This window comes from Equus asinus, chromosome 23, assembly GCF_041296235.1.
Source record: "Equus asinus isolate D_3611 breed Donkey chromosome 23, EquAss-T2T_v2, whole genome shotgun sequence".
NCBI classification, from domain to species: Eukaryota; Metazoa; Chordata; class Mammalia; order Perissodactyla; family Equidae; genus Equus; species Equus asinus.
The window spans coordinates 40,889,890-40,912,074 of record NC_091812.1 but is presented as its reverse complement, the minus strand read 5'-3'; the positions used below and the strand labels follow the sequence as shown (position 1 = coordinate 40,912,074).

At 41.3% G+C, this 22,185-nt stretch overlaps 1 protein-coding gene across 2 annotated transcripts in view; it reads right to left on the bottom strand.

The window, feature by feature from the left end:
- The window catches only part of KDM4C (lysine demethylase 4C), a 389,700-nt gene that overhangs the window by 4,932 nt on the left and 362,583 nt on the right, over nt 1-22,185 (bottom strand). For both annotated transcript variants that reach the window (XM_070496076.1, XM_070496077.1), the window contains 2 exons: nt 4,035-4,154; nt 739-831 (listed from right to left, as the gene is read on the bottom strand). In XM_070496076.1, the coding sequence (XP_070352177.1) occupies nt 739-831; nt 4,035-4,154 (213 nt within the window). The remainder of the gene's footprint in view (nt 1-738; nt 832-4,034; nt 4,155-22,185) is intronic.

The window sequence follows — 22,185 nt, the reverse complement described above, 5'->3', positions numbered from 1 at the left end:
TTGTTTTTCCTTGTGCTATAAAAGTGACAGCTTAGTTTAATTATGAACTGACACAAACATTAGTGAGCTTCTGAGAGAGAAGTTAATCAGTGTGTGACAAGGCTACCGGAAACTGGATGCTCACTATGCCGAGCCCCCTTTAATCTCCTACTCAATACTTGCTTTACTACTAAGACTGTAAATGCCTTGATGGCATCTTTGTATGTTCCCAGTGACCTGCATAGAGCACATATTCAACAACTACTTTTGTATGCCAATAAATGTTAACACAAAACATCATTTGACCTCATTAGAAAGAAAAATAAGGAACCTGGACCAGATTCCCTGTTTTGGGCCAAATTTTTTTTTTTTAAAGATTTTATTTTTCCTTTTTCTCCCCAAAGTCCCCCAGTACATAGTTGTGTATTTTTAGTTGTGGGTCCTTCTAGTTGTGGCATGTGGGATGCTGCCTCAGCATGGCTCGATGAGTGATGCCATGTCTGCACCTAGGACTTGAACCAGTGAAACCCTGGGCCACTGAAGCAGAGCGCATGAACTTAACCACTTGGCCACGGGGCCGGCCCCTGGCCAAATTTGAGGTTTGCATTCAATAGGTCTTGATAAGAAAAGACTTGCATTGGCTTTCTTCAAAATCAATCCCAAGGCCTACATACGTTTCCTGCCCAGCTTCAGAAGGAAGCAGAGGGAGAGAAAGAGGGATTCACACGGCAGATCCAAGCGGTATCTGCCAGCACTTACAAAACGAGCTTTCACTCTCTTGGGTAACTCTTCATCTAAAGTGTAGATATCCTCTCTCTTCATTGCTATCTGGGATCCATCTTCAAATTCAACCTAATGAAAAATAAGATGTTATGACATATATTAAAGAACAAACAAGCATTCACCATTTTTTTCAGGGTTCCAATTAACTACATAAAAAGGAAAAAAAAGACTCATGCAGAACAAACGAAAGAACCAGCCAAAAACCAAGGAGGGAAGAAAAGCTCTTTCCCTTACCAAACTAAGAACAAAACATGTTTTCAAACCGGCCAAAATTCTTGAAAATGTCTTGGAACATGTGATATGAGAACTTTATCTCCCCAAAGCAAAAACAAAGAAAAGTAGCTGCTGCTCAGATGCTTTCTCAGAACATGAGCTGTGGCCAGTTGAGCATTAAGATGGGCTGGGCCTGTCAGTACCATTTGTTTCAACCTAAGGGGTAGGGCTGTTTATTTTTAAGAAAGAAATAATGATATATTTATTCTTGTATAACAATCCTCCCAGATAAAATAATTTCTTAAGTTCTTACAGAGCTTCACTTTTAAAACACGCCTTTGTCAAATTCAACCCAACGGCCAGGAAAATTCCAGGTTCTCAACCTCATACCATGTAACCCACATCAGTGTGTGAAAATTATCATCTAAAATGAAAATGTTTAAAACATTTTTTTCAGGCTAATCAGATGGCAGCAAATAATTTCAAAACCAGTTTTTTCAACATTTTAGGAGATTTTGGCAGAGAAAAGGTAAGTGACACTGGCTAACAGACACCTAGAGCATCAGGGAAAATTCATCAAACGCCCTCTTCAAAGTGATTCAGAGTGATTGTTCTTGGTTTAGGTTTAATCCCACGTGAACTCTTCTAGGAGAAAACAACAAAAGGGATGCAGTCAGGGTAGAATACCTAATATGTTCTAACTCTGAACTACCTTGATATTTTTGAAGTCCCTCACTTGACTGTTTGTCTGAATTCTTTACTTATAAGAAATAAAAATGCTTGAACCTCTACTTAAAAGGTAAGTTAAACCATGCAGCTGTACTATGTTAATGAAAAAAATGAGCCGAAGTTTAAAAAAACATAAAACTAAAGATAAAATATATAGTAAAACTTCTTATCATCCATGCACTGCTCATCTGTGACTAAGCTGAAACAAGAGGGCAGAATGAGGTCTCCTTATTCCTTCCCAGAGGCTGAGACGGGAAGGCTTTTCTTCCTGGCCTTGTTTTAGCAGAATGGTTTCTTTAATATTTAATTAGGCCAAGGTGTCATCTCATTTATATAATTTGATACATAGCTAGAACTACCCTTGCCTACCTTTCTTCTGTTTTAGATCATTTGAAAATTCTAAGAGACAAAGGCAATTATAAAACTAAAAGGGAGTATGGCAGGGTGACCAGCTTGCCTGGTGTGCCTGGACTGAAGGGTCTGCCAGGACACGGGACCTTCAGTGCTAACATCAAGGACAGTCCCTCGCAAGCTGGGCTGGTGGTTCACCAGAGTTGGGGCAGGGCTGAGAGTAAATTCTGGCCCTTCCCTTCACCAGTTGGGTGCTCTTGAACAAATTATTAAATTCTCTGAGGCTTTTTGCCCTCATTTGTAAAATAGGAGTCAAAAGCAACTATCTCGCAGGGCTACTGCGAGGGTCAAAAAATGCACACACACAGGATATTGAGCACCGTGCAGCAGGGGTTCTAGTTCTATCTATTTTTATAAACGTCTTTGCTTATCCAATGGTGAGGCTGAATAATTAGACACAAAACACAAAATGATCTCAAAAGGCCACTGGTTTAATGAGGAATTTTAAACTACTTGTACTTGAAAGATAATTTGAATATTAGTCTTAACTTTTTCATTGAGTCTATAAATATGCTCATGATAGGCCATGATAATTCAACTGAAGTTAACACACTGATTACTAATTAGCCTGAATTTCAACACATCCTCATTATGATACTTTTCATGCAGCTAACAGCTTTGCTATTTACAACGCTTCATTTTTGCATTTATTGTTTAATTAAATGTAATTATTTTCTTTTGAATGATGTAGTAATGTTTCTTTTTGAATCCAATATTATCAGCTTGTCTTGTGATTTTTGCCTAATTTCAGATATTCTCATTCAAAGAAGCTCCAGCACCTACCCTGTTACAAATGACCTAAATCTGCAACATAATACTGTCACCAATACAAAGGGGAAAATGGTCTTCATACACATACTCGCACGCACACATATATAAACGTCCTCCCCTCCCTACTCCCCTTGGAGTTTTTCTAGAATTTAAAAAATGTTCTCCCTTAAGTTTTCCAAACTTCTTTGAACACTTTTAATTACATCGTGCTCCAGTTCCTGATGCAGTGTCTTATAATGTGCTCTTCCACTTAAGCACTTGTCCCTTATCAGTCTTGAACAATTTCTCTGCTGAAACTAGCAGTCTTATCATCCTCAAGCCGTTTTTAACTTAACAGGCCTGAACCTTCCTGCTTTTTCTCCTTTCACTTCAATCTTCCTGATTTTACTCTACTGCTTAGCTTGAGAATGTTGCTTTCTGCCATCATGTTACTGAAAGTACCACAATGTATTGGGGTTCTAACAAATTTGTTCCTTTTTAAAGTCTTTCTGAAGGAATATAAATGCACATGTGCCATCCATGTTGCTTTCCTTGTTAGAGCTTAAGTCACTTCTGATAAGGATAAAATAATTTCATTGTTTAATTATATATGCACTCTTTAATAATATGTAGAGTTCCCTAGAGAACAGAATCTCCAACCAATAGCTGTACTTTTCAGTAAATAAGCACTCCTTTAAGCTTGGGTAGATAAATGGCCACATCTGTGCCAACGCACCACTGGTTTAGGTTTGCTGAGATGCCAAATGGGGGTTATGTCTCTCAGGCGAAAGCCACCAATTCAGGGGCAGCTGGTTGACGAACAGCCATCAGCATCTTGGCTTACAGTCAGATAAACCAGCCATTTAGTTTCTCCCCAGATAATGGAAACACAAGAAAGCAGCCTACCACCCACTTGCTTATCTTTTTGGCCTAAGTATATTCTTTACAATTAAGCCACTCATCAAATGTTATTAAAGTTTCGCAGTATTGAACTTGGTAATAAAACTCCAATATCTGCGTCATTAGACATTGAATCTTTGCCTCCTTCATAAAATAAGAGGTGCCCCAAATTCATGTGGCTCATTGATCAGCAGCACACTGGATATATTACCTGCCCTCTGGCTTCTCCAGTCCATCTCAGCAAGCATCACACACAGGGCAGCACTCACCTGGTACATGTGGGCAACGTTTGACCCCAGATATTTTGCCCCGTAGAGTTTGCCATCAGGCCACTTGACTTGGACAACTTCTCCCTCAGCAGGAGGGCCCAGCTTCACACAGTCTCGGCTCTGCACAATAAACAGAGACAGGCTTCTCAAGGCAAGTGTCTAAGTGACTGCATTCAGAACTTAGCAAATGATGAACTCCTGGCAATTAAAAGGAGTTATTACCTCTGTGTTTTACGGATTATGATCTTGCATGGGTGTTCAGGGGAAGAGATATGAGCCAAAGGAGCACTTAAAGATTCAGCCTACATCATAAAGTTGCACAGGAACCACCATCATCCAAGCAGGACAAAACAGCAGCATTTACATTTGCTACTTGACAGAGAGTCGTTCAGAGGGTAACTAAAATATGCATAGAAACTGCTTTAAGTGAGGAAGAGACCAGCTAATGATACATAACACCTGACATCAATACAGCATTTTGCAGTTAACAAAATGCTTGAACATACGTCTCATTTGATCTTCATAATCACTCCATGAAGTAGGCAGACGTTATTAATTATTCCCATTTTACTGAGAAGGAAACTGAGCCCTAGAGAGGCTCCTTTAAGTTGTCAGGATCTCTGGAGGAGTGAAGCTGAATAGAAGAAGAACTGAGGACACCCAGGTGGGATTGGGGCCGGGGGAGAAACAGAGGGAGATGGGAGCTGGTAGGCCTTGACTAAGTGGCAAGGGCAAGAAAAGCAGGGAGCGTCTGCCGCATGGCGGGTGGAGCTGGGAGGGGTGTGTCCTGCTTGGCAGACCTCTTCTGAAGACCCCTGGACCTCCCCCAACAGGCGTGCTTCTGCCAGCATCTCCCAACAAGTGACTAGCCCTCTTCCTTCCACAGGAAATCATGGTGACACCCAGAACCAGTCTTCTCACTTCAGGTCTGCTACTCAACACTGCCTCCTCCTAAGGCAGTAACTCAGAGCAAACTCCCCAGGAGTTCATCCTGGAAGGTGATTTTTTTGGGGGGGGGGGGGGGAGGGGTCAGGGCTGTACAGGTAAAATAATAAACCGTTTTCACAGATGTAGTTTGTAAACTCTTAAATTTGTACGTATGGAGTATGACACAATAAAACTGTAATACAAATAAATTCAATACTTGATTACTTTGGTAAATTTTTTGCATATTTAGCACTTCATGTTTTGCTAATACTGGTATTTTCCTGATGAAACTGATTGAAATGCACACTTGACCAATCAAGCTATAAATGCGGGCTGGGCATGGTTCTCTGGTTTCAATGAGAGGCACACACAGGAAATATTTAGTTGTCCCCAACTATTTAGTTGTTTATGAGTAGAAATCTACCATGTGTTACTTTTCATTATTAATAAGAATTCTGCATTAGAAAGGAATGGCCATTTTACTGTTGGGTTCAGAGTACACATGAAAGGCTCAGCTGTTCATTTTTCTCACTGAGTCTATGCTTCCATATAGAGCTATGGGCAAGGAAAAAAAGGGTGTGCTCAGAGGCTCTGTAGAATTGACAGTCTGCATTTAACTTAGTCAAATGAAAATAAATTTATTCTTGGCCTTCATAATAGTTGATGTCAGGGCATTGCAGGATGGAGATGGTAGGCTGTAGAAATGTATTCTATATATCCCCCTACGGTTATCACCTCACTTTTCAGTTCCCTTCGAACTGTATACATGGCACTAAGAACACTGGAAGGGGCAGCTTCTAAACACACTATCCAGCCTCCTACGTTAGGAAGCCACGCCAGCTCTGGGATAGCTCTGGGATTCACTCTTCTAAGAGAACAAGGAGTGATTTCCTCCTTTTATTGTTGAGTTCTGAAGGAGACTGCACTTTCCAAACTGCACCACAGCGCGCTGGGCACCACAGCAAAACACAGGGGTTCTGTGGGATATTTTCAGGGGACGCATGGCAACACTTGCCAGACACCCCGCTTACGACTGCTATTAAGTTGTTTGGACCTAAGTGACTTAATAGATGGAACCGTTAGGTGTTTCCTTTGGCCAAGGGACACTGTAAAAAAATGTGCTGAGATATTCAGGGGCTGTGAGCCAGGAAAGTCTGGTAACCTCTGACTTACCCCTCACCTTCCCTTTCTCTTTGGAGCCACCTTTGGGCAGAGAACTTGCATTCTGCTCTGCTCCTTCCACAGAGAGGCAGGTGGGGTCCTGCACCCCTGTTTCGAGAAGGTCTGTCTTAAGTCTGAGGTCCAGTATTAGGAAACCTGTCTGCCCACAAATACATGCCACACTCTTGAATATCTGCTTTATTAGTATTAAAGGAGACAGTTTTAATCTCCAGACCCTGAATCCTTTGTCTCTCTACATTGCTTCACCTCGGCGAGATGAGTTCTATTTACTGGGCCCTTCTCCACTCCCAACAGAAGCAAGTCAGGGATTCGGGAAACGCAGAGGCTACACTCCACATTTACTTAGCCACCAAACCCACCGCCAAGCGGGAGAGTTGGGTCCTTAGTTGTACAGATTTGACCTTCAACAGAGGTTTTCTAGCCTTTAAAATAACTGCCTCAAACAAATCCTGACCTGTAATTTTAGGTACGATATCACCAAGGTGAGGCAATAGCCACAGAAATTGGCCTAAGCAAAGTATAATGTATATTTCAGCAGTTTATCACAAAAATAGAGCTTTATTAGTAAACTAAATATATGTAACTTCAGCAAGTGAGAAACATTCTTTTCAAAAAAGACGTCTGAAAACTCAACGTCTGAGATACAGTTTGATATCTTTCCTACTAATTGTAAGTTAACCCTTTACTCACAACAGATGTTAACTTGGCACTGAAAGTGCCTGGCCTCACAGAGCTCCTTCTGGCTCGGCCTCCTCCTAACTCTGCTCTGCATCAGCCACAGAGATCAGTTCAAACTCTTTCATGTCAAAATCTAGGGAAGATGGTTCAGTTTGCTTTCTCAATCTTCTTGCTTGCAGAATTTTTTCTTTATTCAAAGTAGAAGAATAAAGAAAAATAACCAACCAACTATATAACAACATAGAATTGTTCTGTGAATCTCCTCCCCTCCACACCAGGAGGCATTGTTCTGAGCCATGATGGCTACCTTCTCACCCTTTGCCAGGTTATTTAGCTGCAAGTCGATATATTTTGATTTGCATGTAACTTCTTTTGTAACTATTATTAATTATTTATACCCCAGCTACCTTCCAAATGGATTTAAGGCAGTTCATAGTAAAACACAAAGTTTATTTCTGTAACATCTACTTTCCTCCATAGAGAAATGATTTTAATTCATGAGCTGTCTCAAATGTTGAGTTTGCCAGAAACTTTCTATGACTACATGGAGTATAAAGCATTTAAACAGGAATGGAACTGGGAGCACGTGGGATGATGAAAAACAGCTGAAAGGTTTGATATTTAGATTTCCCTGATCTCTCCAAAGCAGAAGCCTCTGGGTGTCCCCAAGGTTGTCACAATCACTAATCCAATACCTATTTACTGACTACCCGTGTGAGACACTAGAGGAGTCAACAATGTTCAGCTCCTGAGCTAGGGACAGACAGAGGGCATCTTGTTCACACTTGGAAGCCTGTCACTCTGAGCCCCACAGCCATGTGGGGTGCGGGGGCCTCAGGGGTCCTTGCAAGGGCTGAAATCTATGTGGAGTATGAGGGTTTTGGCCACCATGATCACTTCAACCAGAACAGAACTTTAATTTCTAGACTGAGTTTCTGAGTAAGATTTCATGTGAAATAAAAGGTTTCTGTTAAAAATAAAAGGTCTGAAAGAATGAAATAAAATAAAAAGTCTGAAAATGAGGGGATTTCATTTGCGGAAAGCCACAGCTTGAACGGTCTGCCCTCTCTCTTAAAGGTCTTCAGCTGGCTCACATCTCCCAGGCTGTGCACGAGGAATGAGACAGTAGAGCACAGCTTCCCCAAGTGTGGCCCCAACCACTGGGGACACACATTAAAAGATGAAGACTCCAGCCCCCTCTCCCCACAGTTCTATGTGACCTGGGTGATTTTTTTTAAGCATTCTAGAATTTAAGATCTATTCTATTAAAGGGTGTAAAATGCTAAGGAGGTCTCTCCTGATGTAGGTGTTAGTGTATTGCTGGAGCAAGTAAACACCTTTGCTGGAAAATTCCACACTTTAAAAACCTTGACTAGCGTTTTTCTCAGTCGTTGTCTGGACCCTCAGAAGCAGTTTGGCTTCACCTGATATAAACAGCTGTTACCATTTGCTGTACTGCCACCAGAGATGTGTAAACTCCCCTCAAATCTGCTAGAGCCCTGTCCACAGGGGCATTGGTGTCTGGAGCTGCCAGTAAGCCTGGAGCCAGAGCACTAAATAGATGATGTAGAAATTAAAGACAGAAATCACTATCACAGTCAAGAGTGAGCTTTCGGCCATGATTAAAAGACTGAGATGGGTCACCGACCCAGGCAAGAGGACGGTGTCATATCGCATCCCTGCTAAAGTCAGGGACAAACTCCTGTACTTGCTCCACCAACTAAAGAGAAAAGTCCAACTTCCAGTCTGATTATTTGAATTCTGAAGTCATCTTGTTCTTGGAACTCTTACTAGGACCTTTGAAAGGGACCTCTACAAGTGCTGACCTTAAACGCTGTCTTAGCACCACCACCACACCCCGCCCCCCCACCCATCCCTACCTCTGCTCCTGACAAGTACAAACAACAGAACAGGTAGTCCTATCTATAAGTCCAGCTGCACCAGATGAAGACCTGGTACATGAATTCCCAGTAGTTAATTGGTATATAGTTTGGAGCCTCTGACCGTCCCTCTTGGGGAAAATGCTTAAGTGACCAGGAGCAAACTACCACCAGCAGCTGCTGACATTTTGAGGGATAATCACCTGCTTATTACTGGACTCTGGTGGGGATTAAAAGACTGACTGATAACCATGTACTAATCGTACTAGTTATCTGTCATTTGTTTGGCTGCCCAGCATCTGAACCCCCAACTCTCCTTCAGAGTCTCAGTGGGAGGTAAAGCTGGCCTGCCATTATAGATGCTTGAAAATGCTAGATACTCCCCTGCCAGCTTCCAGGGCAGCAGACATGGACAGGAGCCTGGCCAGTTGGTTACACTTGCCCAGGATGTAGAGCCTATGATCAGAGATGCAGTGAAATAGGAGGGGGAAGAATGTTCTCAGAGAGCAGCAGCAGCACAGCCCAGGTCCAGGCTGACCACACAAGGGGAGGTGGTCCAGTTCTTCCAGGCCGCAGACCTGGTCCTCCCCACGTTCTAGCTGAGCAGCCTCTCTTGTTCTCACCTATTCTCTACCTTGAGCTCCTGGAGAGTCTGCAGGCTTCCTAATAACTTTCCACTAAATTTCTTCAGTGCTTAGTTACAGTTTTTGACGCTTGCACATGACAACCCTGAACAGTAAGTAACTGCTAGTTTGGGTGATAGCAGATCTCTGCTCTCACAAAGTGGAGATGACACCTTTTATTTAAGGTGGAATGTAAAACTGGAGGACTTCCCAGACCACCCAATCCTCGTTCAAAGGGCCTATGAGGAAACCTATCCATCAAAAAGGAAAGGAACATGTTCGTGGCACCACCTACCTGTTCACGAGGCTTGTCCCTAGATGATTTACAATTGTCCCCAACTTTTCAATATACCCCACAGTCTGAAGATGTACCCTCTTGAAGGATATCCACAAGAATGTATCCAAGGCTATAAAGATAAGTCCTCCAGCATCTTGAGCAATGGCAGCCTCTTTAGAATGGCTTCTCAAGGGGAGTACTTGAAGGGGACACACCACATTTGGATGGATTGAATTCACTGTTTATTAAATATGTCATAATAACTTACTATAACCCTTCATGCAGAGATTAGCAAAGATATAAAACATTTTAATATGATTCTTCTTAAAAATAACTTTTTGTTCTTAGCTTCTATTATATATTCATTAGGGAAAATTATAGAATTTTTTAAGACTAAAAAAAAACAAATTTAAAACAATCCTTATTTCCATCACCTAGAAGCAAATGCTGTTACCATTTGTATTTTTCTCTATGCTTCTATGCCTTTTTAAAAACTTAGGGCATCCTACACATACACGTCCCTATACACACATTCGTTTTTTCCTCATAGCCACAACCTTTCTTTTCTTTCACATGACAGCACAACCGAGCTCTCTCTAAAGAGGCAGACAAGGCTATCTTTTGTGAAGAGCTCTGTATTGCTGTTCATGCCATGTCCTTTCACTCATTCCACAGCATTTGGGAGATGAGGGGTCTTTCTTTTAATTGTGGTAAAATCAACATAACACAAAATTCACCATTTTAACCATTTTTAAGTATACATTTCAGTGGCCTTAAGTACATTCACAATGTTGTACAACCATCACCACCCGCCATCTCCAGAAATGCTCCATCATCCCAGACTGAAACTCCACACAATTAACATTAACTCTCTAACCCTCACCCCCCAGTCCCTGGTAACCACCACGCTACTCTTTGTCTCTATGAATTTGACTATTTCTAAATAACTCATATAAGTGGAATCATACAGTACTTGTCCTTTTGCATACATATGTAATTTTGTACCTTACTATTTATCACCTATAATTACATTATGAGCGTCTTCTTAGTTATTAATTATCCTTTAAAAACTCCATTTTACTGGCTGAATTATGCAACATTATGGATATTCCACAATTAACTTAACCACTCTCCTATTGTAAGATATATAGGTGAATCCAATTTTCCCCTATCATCTCTCATGCTATTCTATATTTTTCTCCATGAATCTTGGACCAAATTACTGACTACATTCTTAGAATAGACCCCTAGAACATAAATTACTTGGTAAAAAGGCAAATAAACCATTTATAAAGTTAATTTCATCAGCTTTAAAAAATTCAACATCAGTCTTACTTCTCTAGTGCAGTAAATCTTATCCTAACCACTAGAGAAAATTCTGATTCAGTCAATCCAACATGGGGTCCAAGCTGAACGCCCTCCCAAGCAATCTGATGCTCAGCCAGGCTGAGAATCACTGTGTGAGGTGATCACCCCCCAGCAGACAGTCTACAGGCCATAAAGAAAGAAAGAACTAATTCCATGCCGCTCCCTCTGACTGCAGCTTTTCTACAGTGAGAGCCTTCTAACATACCTGAAAGAAAGGTTGGAATGCTCCCGCTTCGAGGTATCTATATGTTCTGTGCTAGATATGAAACACCATCATTTCAGCCTGTGGGATAATGGATGCAAGCCAAGCTGCTTCCACACTGACACTTATCATTCTGGGAAAACTCCAGAATGATAATGATGTCTAGTTTTCCTTTTAAATAGGTTTTTTTTTCCCCCTCTTTTTTAAGGGACACACACACACACACCATTTCTCTACCTCAAGATGCTCTGGTTATCTCTGTTAAGCTGGAGCAATGCCCTCATTATTCTCTCAAAGAGCTAAATTCTTTTCCACCAGCCACACTTTGCCAACGCCCTGACACTTAACCACACCTATCTTCTAAAAGACAGCATCTTCACAGAAAGAACAGCACTGACTTTTAATTGGTGAATTCCTGAAGGCCAATTAGTTTGCTAGTACAAACTTTTCCTTCTGCTATAAGCCAAGAGCGGACAAGCGTCTGGTAAAAGTACTGAGGTCCAAGAGATAGTGGTTATTTTATTTTCCTGAAAGTTACTACAGCATTAAGCCTCAGAAGGTCTATTTCTAAAAGAAGTCACATCTTTATGTTATTAGAAATTGGGGAGATTCTGGCATGCAAAAGCTTTAAAAAGGCATAGAAAGTACAAAGTTAGGCAGTTTCTTTTGGAAATTATCTTTCTGATTCTTTTGAAGTGAAGAAGCATGAGAAAAGTGAATAACTAGAATCAGGGGTGACAGTGGGGAGCTGACCTGACCGAAAGGGCCTGTGAGGGAGGGACACAGGGAGGCAGCGAGTGTGTGTGGGCATAAGGGAGGCGACTCTGAAATGTTGACAAGGGGTTCTCGGCATTCTCGGAACTGGAGAGCATGAATGGAATTGAAAGATCATTTACTCACCAATTACCCACCCTTGAGAGAGTGCCCCCACTCCCTTCCTCTCTCTCTCTCTGGCATATCCCTGCCTGGCATGGAGCTCAGCATTGCGAAAACAACAGAAACAGTCCTTTCTCCCAAGAAACTGAGTCCAGGTGGGGACTCAAACATACACATGAATATCTACAATATGAGGTACCACATGTGATAATAGGTGACAGAAGGTGGGAACTCTCTCTGTCCACGACTGACCTTATGACATCAACTGTGTCAAGGACTTTCTCCTTATAATTAACCAAAATTCCTCATGCCTTCCCCTCAATGTTGAACCACCTTCCATACAAAGTGAATTAATTACAAAGACCCCATTCAGGACTCTCCTGCACTCACTCGGCTAGGTATATGCGAACACTTTGTAAGCTGTAGTGACAGCACTACGTAGCCCTTAAAGACAGATGCCAAAGGGAGAAGCCAACTGATAGCTCCAGCAGCACTTTGTGGGGATCACTGTTCAAGACTGTGGCATCAGCAAGTTGATTTTATTGGGGTTCCCATAGTTGATCAGGCCATCCCACTGACTATGTTGAAGGTGTGGCAGCCCTGACCCCTTTCTCTACCTCTCAAGAGTGTTCTGGAATGATCCCACCAATGATCCCAGGGCAGCTGCCCCATCACATCAGGAGCCAAAATAGGAAATCTTTCGGATTCAACTCCTAAGAGCCCTAGATATACAAACTACTCGAAAAGGGGATTTGTATGTTTGAAGCTTTCTGGTACTTCTTGGATCTTCTTTCAGTAACCTCTCCTTTTATAAAAGTATGGAAGATGTATAATTTCCAAGTGTTACTGGGAGTCTTGTGCTTAGGGACCCTGTGACCAATGAGCTGACCGAAAAATTACTGGCCATCACCACCAACAATATCCACAACCACAGTCACAAACACTGCCTGAGTGTTTACTACGTGCTGGGCACCATCCTGCTTTATACATATTTCAATAATTCTAACAATAATCTTAGTATTACTATTATCTCTGTTTTAGGGATAAGGTAACTGGTGTCAACTCCCTTGCCCAGGGTCACAGAGTTTGCTACTATCCAGTCCTTCCCACCTTTGAGAGACAGCCAACACCATTTCTAAGGACTGTGCTGGCTGCATCCTCCTCCTGTTTTTCCTGCAGACACTAATGCATAAGCCCCCCAGCACTGTTACTCCTTATACTCAAATAAGGGGAAATATTTCTATCTATATAGGACAGATCTTTCCCCCTTTTTATAGTTGTTGGCAGAGGCTAAAATGCATAAGGGGAACAAAATATTTTACTATGTCAATAAAAATTTATGTTGCAAGACAGAAAAAGATAGGCTTTAGGTGAATCTCTCTGTAGTGGTTTCTAAAAATAAATGTCAGTTCCAAACGCTGAAAGAGAAAGATGAAAGGAAAGATAAGGATAAGCATTGTGGGGAGAGAAGGCTGTCCTGTGCTCACAGGCCACACCAGGGGGCTCTGAGATCAGAGCGGCAGCCCCGGCCCACGCAGCCCTCTGCAGATGCGCAGTCTGCTCCACTGTGTATGTCCTACCTCCCAGAGCATGGGGCTTCACTCACACAGGACACGTCGTGCTGAAGCAGCAGAGAGTAGTGCTGCCAAGGTCGGGAGTCACACTGCCTGGAGTCAAAGAAGAGCTGTTACCAAGCACAAGCCACTTTATCACTTTATGTCCTGGTTTCCCCATCAATCAAATGGAGATAATAATACAACCTCTCTGTTGGGAAAATTAGCATGAATATACATTTAAAAGGAGAGGAGAAGAGATGAGCAAAGCACAGGGACTGGCAGCTGGTGAGTCTGAAGTGAACTGTGACTGGATTCAATTCACATCAACAGGGAACATCTGCAGGATGACAGGGAGGGACAAAAACCTTGGAGGTTCTCACCAAGGAGGACGTGATCCTTGGGATTTAAAATCATGAAGAAAGGATGCACTGAGAAGCCAAGAACCTACTACAAAAGATGATCAGACAGTGTTATCCTAGTTGAAATCCAAAACAACCCAGTAGGGTAGGTGTTATCTCCCACAGAAGTAGAGGAGCACAGTGACGTGCCCCAGGCCACACGGCTAAGAAGCAGATGAGTGAGGCGGTCACTCACTCAAAAAGGCGGTAATTTTTGAGCATCTCTTGTGTTCTAGGAACACTGGGATTAGTAGCGAGAAAAACAGACGTGGTTTTTTACTTCATGCAACTCTTTAGTGAAAAATGCAGGTATTAAAATAAAAATTAAAAAGGTAAGTGTAAGAACTCTTATGCCACAGAAGTACAGTGTAAAGCAGAAGCATTTCACAGAAAGATTATTAGTACACTGTGTGGTTATTATATCCCAGAGAGTTCAACATGCCTCTGGAGATGGAGAACTGAAATGAAATTTTGACACAAGAATCTGGAAGCATCCAGATAAGGAAAATCAGGGAAAACGAGTCACGATATAAGGAGTTCTCAGAAGAGTTCAGATTTTTTTTAAAAAGAACTTTTTTACTGATTATGAAAATAAAACTAGCTCATATGGAAACCATAAGAAGGTGATAAAGTTGAAAATCATAATCACCTATGATTACACTCTCCAGAGATAATCAGTAACATTCTGATGCATTTCCTTTGAGGATTTTTCCTTTGCATATTTATATTTTTATATATAATTGGGATCATACTGTATATACAATTTTGAGCCTGATTTTTCCATTTATTATATTGTGCCATTAAATATCCTTTGGAAATATGACTTTTAATGACTGCATGAATAATTCATTTAACATTCCTCCTAGCTGCGTTGGTAAGTGTTCAAGGGCCAGATCAAAGAAACAAAGACTTGTCATGCTTGCGTGGTCAGACTGGGTTTCAGGCACTGTGTTCTCACACCTGAGAGTGATCTTTTGAGTGGGATGTTGTCCAGAAAATTTCATCCTGAGAGTGTCCTGGAGGAAGAGCACTCTAAAAACCAGTTTGTTTTCATTAAATCATTCATTCCTTCCCACAACAATTAGGTATTAAGTGATTGAGGCAGGAGGACTGTTTTGTTTGGATTTGAGAAGACTCAGGAGGAACCTGATCATTCTCTACACATCTATAAAGAGCTATGAGTGAAGAGAGAATGAATGGGTTTATTCAGTTTTGCTCTAGAGGCCACGGACTAAGACTGGCTCTTGGGGTATTTCAGAGTCAGCATTTAGACTCCATACAAAGAAGCCAATGCTCCTAATAATTACAGAAACAAATCTGTAGTGAGCTCCCTGCCTCTTGCAGAGTTCAATAATGGGTCTGAGAAGCACTCACCAGGGCGGGGGGAGAGGAGACTCCCTGTAGTGGCTGGGAGTTGTAGGAGTCACAGAGGAGGGTCAGGGGAAGGGAACAGGGTGGTTTATAGGCTGCGGTGGGAGGGGACTGCACCCTTAGCCTGTCTTACTGATGCAGCAGCCCTGAACTGAGCCATAGTCACTCAGGATTTCAGGAGAGAGACCCCTTGGCTAAGATTCTCTCATTCAATGGCCTAAGTACCACTGGAAGTTACAGGCAGAGCTGGGTCTATAGTTCCCAATTACTCAGCCCTTGTCGTTGTTCTTCCTCTTTCACCAAAATGTTGGAACAGAATATGCAAAAGAATGAAAAGAAAAATCAGACACAGACAGTTACCCTTTCCCTTAACCTAATCTCCATCACTCTCTGGCTACAGTCCTTAGCTCTTTATAATATCAGCTTCCGCTATGGGCAAAGGAAGGGAGCATCCTTCTGGGTCAGCAACCCAAAGAGGAGACCTATTCATGCAGCACTACCTCATTCTTGGTGGGCACACAAGAAGGTCTGTTTTAACTTAATCAACTGGGTGACTCTAAAACAGGGGAAGCAAAAAGCATAAAAATGATGAAAGAGATAGGTGTGTGGGTCTCAGCCTACTGCTATGGAAAAGGCTTTTACAAAGCTTCTGTGGTAAAATGTACAACTGCAAAGGGACATCATGGTGTGTAAAAATATGTCAAGGATTAATTACTCCTGGGCTGAGACCTAAGAATATCTTGGCTCTGCTAGTCTCCAAATGATACTGCAGTAGACAAATGGCATGCCATGTTGTAGTGTAGGGCCATGTGCCCGAACCAACAGCCACTTTCAAGCACTCGGCCTCTCCCAAGCTAGCCCAGCATGTCCTCCCTCACACTGACCACACCAGTGGTCATCAAGGCCTGGAATCGGAAAAGGGGAATGTGTGAGTACAAAGCAGTAGATGGCTGGGCCAGAAGCACATTCAATGCTTACAGTCAGAGGTGACTAATGGGTGATAACCCATTGCTTTCCTCCCCTGCCCGAAGCAGAAGAGGCCTAAGAGACAACCTTAGGCCCATGTCCCCATTTTACAGAGGACTGAAACAACTTACACAGGGTCACAACTCACCAAGAGCTGGTTATACTTGAATTGTGAATTTCACAGCCCAGCAGTGCGAGATTTTGAGCAAATGGGTAACATCAGGAGAGGATTTTAAATAAGAGATTAAAAAGGAGAACCAGGAAGGGGTGAAGACAGATAAAAGGATTTGTGAGAATACGATGTGTCAAAAAACGTCAGCTCATATTATGTTAAATTCAGAAGCAGAGGAGTCCTGAGGTATACATATGTACAAATGAAGTAATCCAGAATTTCCTTAAAGTTGCAAATGTGCCTGAGCACAGCAATAAAATGTGAGCGACTCTATATAAATACCTTCTATGTAAGCCACTGTTTCTCTCTCTCTTAATTTAACATGTCCTTCCTTTCAGATTTAATGCAAACGCCTAAACTTAAACAACCATGTTCCTAACAGACTGTCTCATGAAGAACAGGATGCATGTAATTACTACCAGCCTATTCCCACAGAGGCTAGTCTGTTGCAAACAGTAGACAGATAAATAAGATGGGTGAGGAGAGGAGAATGAATCAATCTATTTACTCAACACTATTAAACTTAAAGGGATGTCAGAAACTTCAGAAACTCCCCCAATGATTCTTGTGTTGTCAAAAGGCTGTTGAATCAAAATAATCTTAATGTGAAATTAAGGAGAATTTTGCTGTTTGTAGGTTCCCAGACAAGAATGAAAATGATACGTAGATAATACACTATTGTCAGATTTATCCAAACAAGAGCTTTTAATCCAAAAGCTTAAAAACACATTAGAAGAGGGTGGGGAATTCAGCTTTACTGATCACACACAAGCCTGCAATGCCTCCTTCAGAATTACAGTGAGGATTACGTTGTGCCCTTTTTCTGATAGTTAATGAACCTTTGAAGTAGGAACCTTTCTGTTCTTTTCACACCGGATATTAATCTTTATTTGAAGCCCGATTCTTGCTAACATCTGACCTGCTTAATGAACACTGAGTAGTCCGTCAATTAATATTTCAATTATGATATGGTCTTTTCTCAATCTCCCCTCAAAAAACAAGGTTCTGTTAGCACCCTCAGTTACCTTTCTTGAAACACCCAGTTTAGAACTGATGTAGATTTGCATGTACTGGCAACTGTGAACCAAAAATATGTCAAAGGGCAGAGGAATCCGAGGAAACATGGGCATCTGAAAGAGGGGGTCAGTGGAGGTGATACTAGAGCCAGAACAGCTGAGCCTGGCTTTAAAGGTTACACTAAAAGAGGAAAAAAGCAAGACCCCAGGGATGACGCTGTGAAAATGTAGATATAGAGGTAGAGGAAGATAAGATAAAAGGAGATGGTTTGCCAGCAAACAGTTTTAAACATCCATTACTAACCACGAATTAGCAATAAAATTAGTAACACCTAGGATGCAGTTTCTGGCTTTTAGCAGGTCAATATGACGCCAGGTGCATTCAAACAAAGATCTGCATGCACATACCCACACATAAAGCTTGTCTATGCATTTTTCAAATCCAGGAAGGATATACAAGCAGTAGGTGGGACTGCACTAGATGTGCGGTGCTGCAGGACTTGTACTTTTCATCTCATATCCTTCTATATTTCTTGAACTTTAGCCAGCCACGTGTATGTTATGCAAAACACTGTGCATATGCAATTGTTAAATATTAGCCTCTAATTCTTATTACCGCTACCCACACAATACTGTCTATCAAAGTAAGTGGCTGATGCTCTCCCTTTAAAAAAAGTATACGAATCTCAAAAATGAGGGGTGTTCAAAACTCTAGAAGGTCATGCAGTCCATCTCCTTCAGAAAATGAGAGCTCTTCCAGGGCACACTGGAGATTTATCACCCTTACACTGGTTCATGATGCAGGAGTGCTGGGGAGGGGAGGCACAGCCATTGAAGGCACAGGGAAGTAAAAGTTCCAGAGGACAGCCCACAGGCTACACGTACAGAAGACAGAGGGAAACAAAACCAGGGAAAGGAGTGCTGAAGAAAGTTAAAAGTTAGGGAACATCAGGATGAGCTTTACGGTGGGGCCAAGTCACAGATGTGCGATTAGGCTCATTTTAAATGTTTAAGATGTCAAGATGGAAGCCCCAGAAAGGTTAAATATGACTCATCAAGTTTCGTGGCCATATTTCATATTGAAGAATTACTTAAGCAAACGTTCACTATTTTATCAAATGGGTTAGAGTTATGTAATTGTGTGTGTGTGTTATATCTATTTAGAGATGAAAATGAAATATCTGACCATGCCATTTCTGAACTATGGGATGTCTGTTCTCACACTGTGGCATGGGCCCTCTCACTCAGTGTCCTTTCAATTATGTGAGAGACAAAAAAAAAACCCCAAACCTTATGTTTTGCAAAGCAGAGGTCTTGGGGTGGCCCTAAATGAAGTAATTGTTCTAGATGGGAAAAGCAAGGAAGAAGGGAAAAAACCTGTACACAATCAAGTCTATGCTCATGATCTTGGTCCTGAAACCTGGGGTTCTTCCAACATTTCCTGTCTCATTGACGGGCATCATCTTCCATTTGGCTGAGCAAGCCAGAACCCTGGGAGCATCTTTGACATCTCTTTCTTTCTCAGACCCAATATCAGTCCACCACTGAGTCCTCTTGAATTTTAACTCCTAAATGTATTTCAGATCCTTCCACTGCTCCCTAGTCCAAATTGCATCTTTTCTCCTCTGATCTACTGCAACGCTCTCCTAACTAGCCTCCCAGCATCCACTATGGCCCAGTCTCCAATTCGTCTTCTCCACTATAGCCAAAGAAAATGCTTCATAACTAATCTCTTCATGTTGACTTCTGCTTAAGATCATCAATGTCGTCCCTTGCCTTTAGAATAAAAATCAAACACTATAACATGGTCTCTAAGGTTTAGCCTTGTCTGGCCCTTGCCTCCTTCTCTAGGCTTATTATTTACCTTTTCCAACAGACATACTTGCCTTCTTTCAACAATCTGAGCAGGCCCAACTCCTTCCTGCCAACAGCCTTCATGCATGCGTCACCTAGAATACTCTCCTCTGCCTTTTGTCTAGTTCACACATCCTATAGATCTTAGCTCAAATCACATGGACTGCTCATCTACGTAAGGTGTTTTTGGTACATATTCTTACAGGATTATATTCCTGTCATCTCAGGACTTGCCTCAATTTGAAGTACACTTTTATTAGTTTGACTGTCATAGGTTACTCTTTCCCACTGGATTGTAAATTCCATGAGAGCAAAAACCATTTCAATTTTATTTCTCACCATCATATTTCCAGGGCCCAGCAGCAATGCCTGGCAGGGTGCAGGTGATCACTGCAAACAAATTTTTTTGGTAAGGCTACCACTTATTGAAGAGTTAGATACGCATCGACTAGTGAATCTACAAATCACCATGCAGGTGCCCAGATGTGGCTTACCAAAGGCCTGGCCCTGTGGGGGTTCCTTCTCTACAAGAGGAAGGGCCTCCTGGGGGAGTATCAGCCTTCCATATCCACACAGGCCTCTCGGTCGTGGAGAAAAGGTCTTGAGCACCATACACAGTTTCCCCATCCTCATCAGACTTCTCCTGGACAGAATCCACTCTTAGATATTGGTTAAATATTTGTCCTTCCAACTTCATGCAAACAAAGACAAAAGCAAAACACAATACAGAACCCTGCAGAAACATAACTAATGACATAGGAGAGGAGTTTTACTAGTATTGAAATAGATTTTAAATCTGTTAATAAAATATTAAATTTCATATACAAATCATTCAAAAGTTCCTTGCCTAGGGAGGGAATAAAATACCTAGAAAGAAGAGGAAGCAAAGTTATAGGGCCTAGTGTAGCCATAAGAAACCTGGCATATGGCTTGTTGCATGCATGATAAGATAGTCTCCAAAATATGTATCTTATTACCGAATCACACCTAATGTCAACGGCGCTCACAACCACATTCTTTCCACAGTTCTCTTTCTAGTTCCTATTTCAACAGGCTTCAGATATTGGCTGCTTAGAAGCAATGACAAAAGCCTGACTTGTTTTCTGTGAGTCATTATTTTTATACTATAAATCAGATAAACTGCTTTGGAAGATTCAATTTCATCTGTTTCTCCCCCACAAAAAGGAGGACTTCACGTGTTAAGGAATCGTTAGGTCAGATTATTCTTAATTAAAGGCTAAAAAGGGTAAATATCAGGCATGTTTTAAAAATAATAACCTATAACTATATCCTTATAGCTATACTATCGGAAATATACATAATTTTAAGACACCCTTCCCTTTTAACCAAGTTGTTAGCCATCAATTCTCAAAAGGCATCTTTTTCAGGCACAGATCACAGCAGCATCAATTATTGATGGAAAACCCTACTTGGATCTGAAGAACCATGTATAAAACATTATTGAACATGTATATTATAACATTGAGAAGGAGTTAAACATTCTTTATGTTTCATGGTATTGGATAAAACATCTAAAGCATAGAAGACTTGCAAACACACTATCCTCCATTTTATAGAAGCCAAGAAATCCGATGATACAGAGCAATTGATTTGCAGAAACACATACAATCAACAAAGATTACAGCAGGTCACAGCTTCCAAGTTTTCACTCACTTCTTACCATTTTCTCACTGTGGGAAAGATTAGAGATTGAAGGAAAAAACACACTCACTCCCACTCTCTCTCTACATTTCCTTATGGCATTTCTCTTCTCCCTTTCCCCACATACTCTGACCTCAAAATATAACTCGTATAGTAAAGCGCAAGGCGAGATTTATTAGTGGTTCTCTCTCACTCATGAATATCAGCTAACTTCATTCAAATAAGGAAGGAAATAATAGGAAAAAATAAGAAATCGAAAGTGAAAAGGAAATAATAAAATGAAGGAAGTGTTGGTTCATCAGTAAGTAGATAGTATGACTTCTACTGGGTATACTTATCAAACAATAATCTAAGTTCACTCTATTACCAAAATAATTTAAACTCCATGGTCAAACAGGAACATAAACTGTTGATTTATGAGCCCAATATCTTCTGGGATGTGTCACCAATTTATGTGCTATATCCTGGTGTGTTTGCACCTGGGGTTGGATAGAGGTGAAAGATAACGTAAAAGGCTTGTAAACAGGCAGCTCCTTGTTGACTATTTGCCTCAGGAAGCTCTCCACATTAGCTATATATTTCAGAAATTGTATTCAGAATATTGTGCTTAAAAATGTGCTACAGGAAGGGTCAGCTCTGGAAATTTAAGGCATTTATGAAACACGCATCATTATATCATATTCAAGGTCACAGTATCTAAGTTTGAGATCAAAATGAAGTTAGAGCAAGGAAAGATTTAAGAGTTTGAAACCTTGCATCATAGACAGGTGGTGTGCCATTTTCATTTAAAAAGGAATGGAAGGGTCAATATGAATGCTGACATTCTGATGCTATGATGACATCCTGATTCTATAATATGTGACATCTGGCCACGCATTTATTGAAAACAATAAGGAATTTTCATTATGTTTATATTTTCTATTAAATGGAAGTTAATTCAGCCCTACTCTAAGATTTAGAAGTGATGTCACTGATAGCCACAGTTCAGAGCTGAACATTCGTGGGAGAGCCTGCTCGGACCATGGGAGACAGTTCCCAACAGTCCTGCTCTCAGGCAGACACAGGAGTCAATAGCTCCATTAACACCATGGGTCCCCTGCCCCCTCTTCATAAAGATTTCTCACTCTCATAGCAGTAGGACAG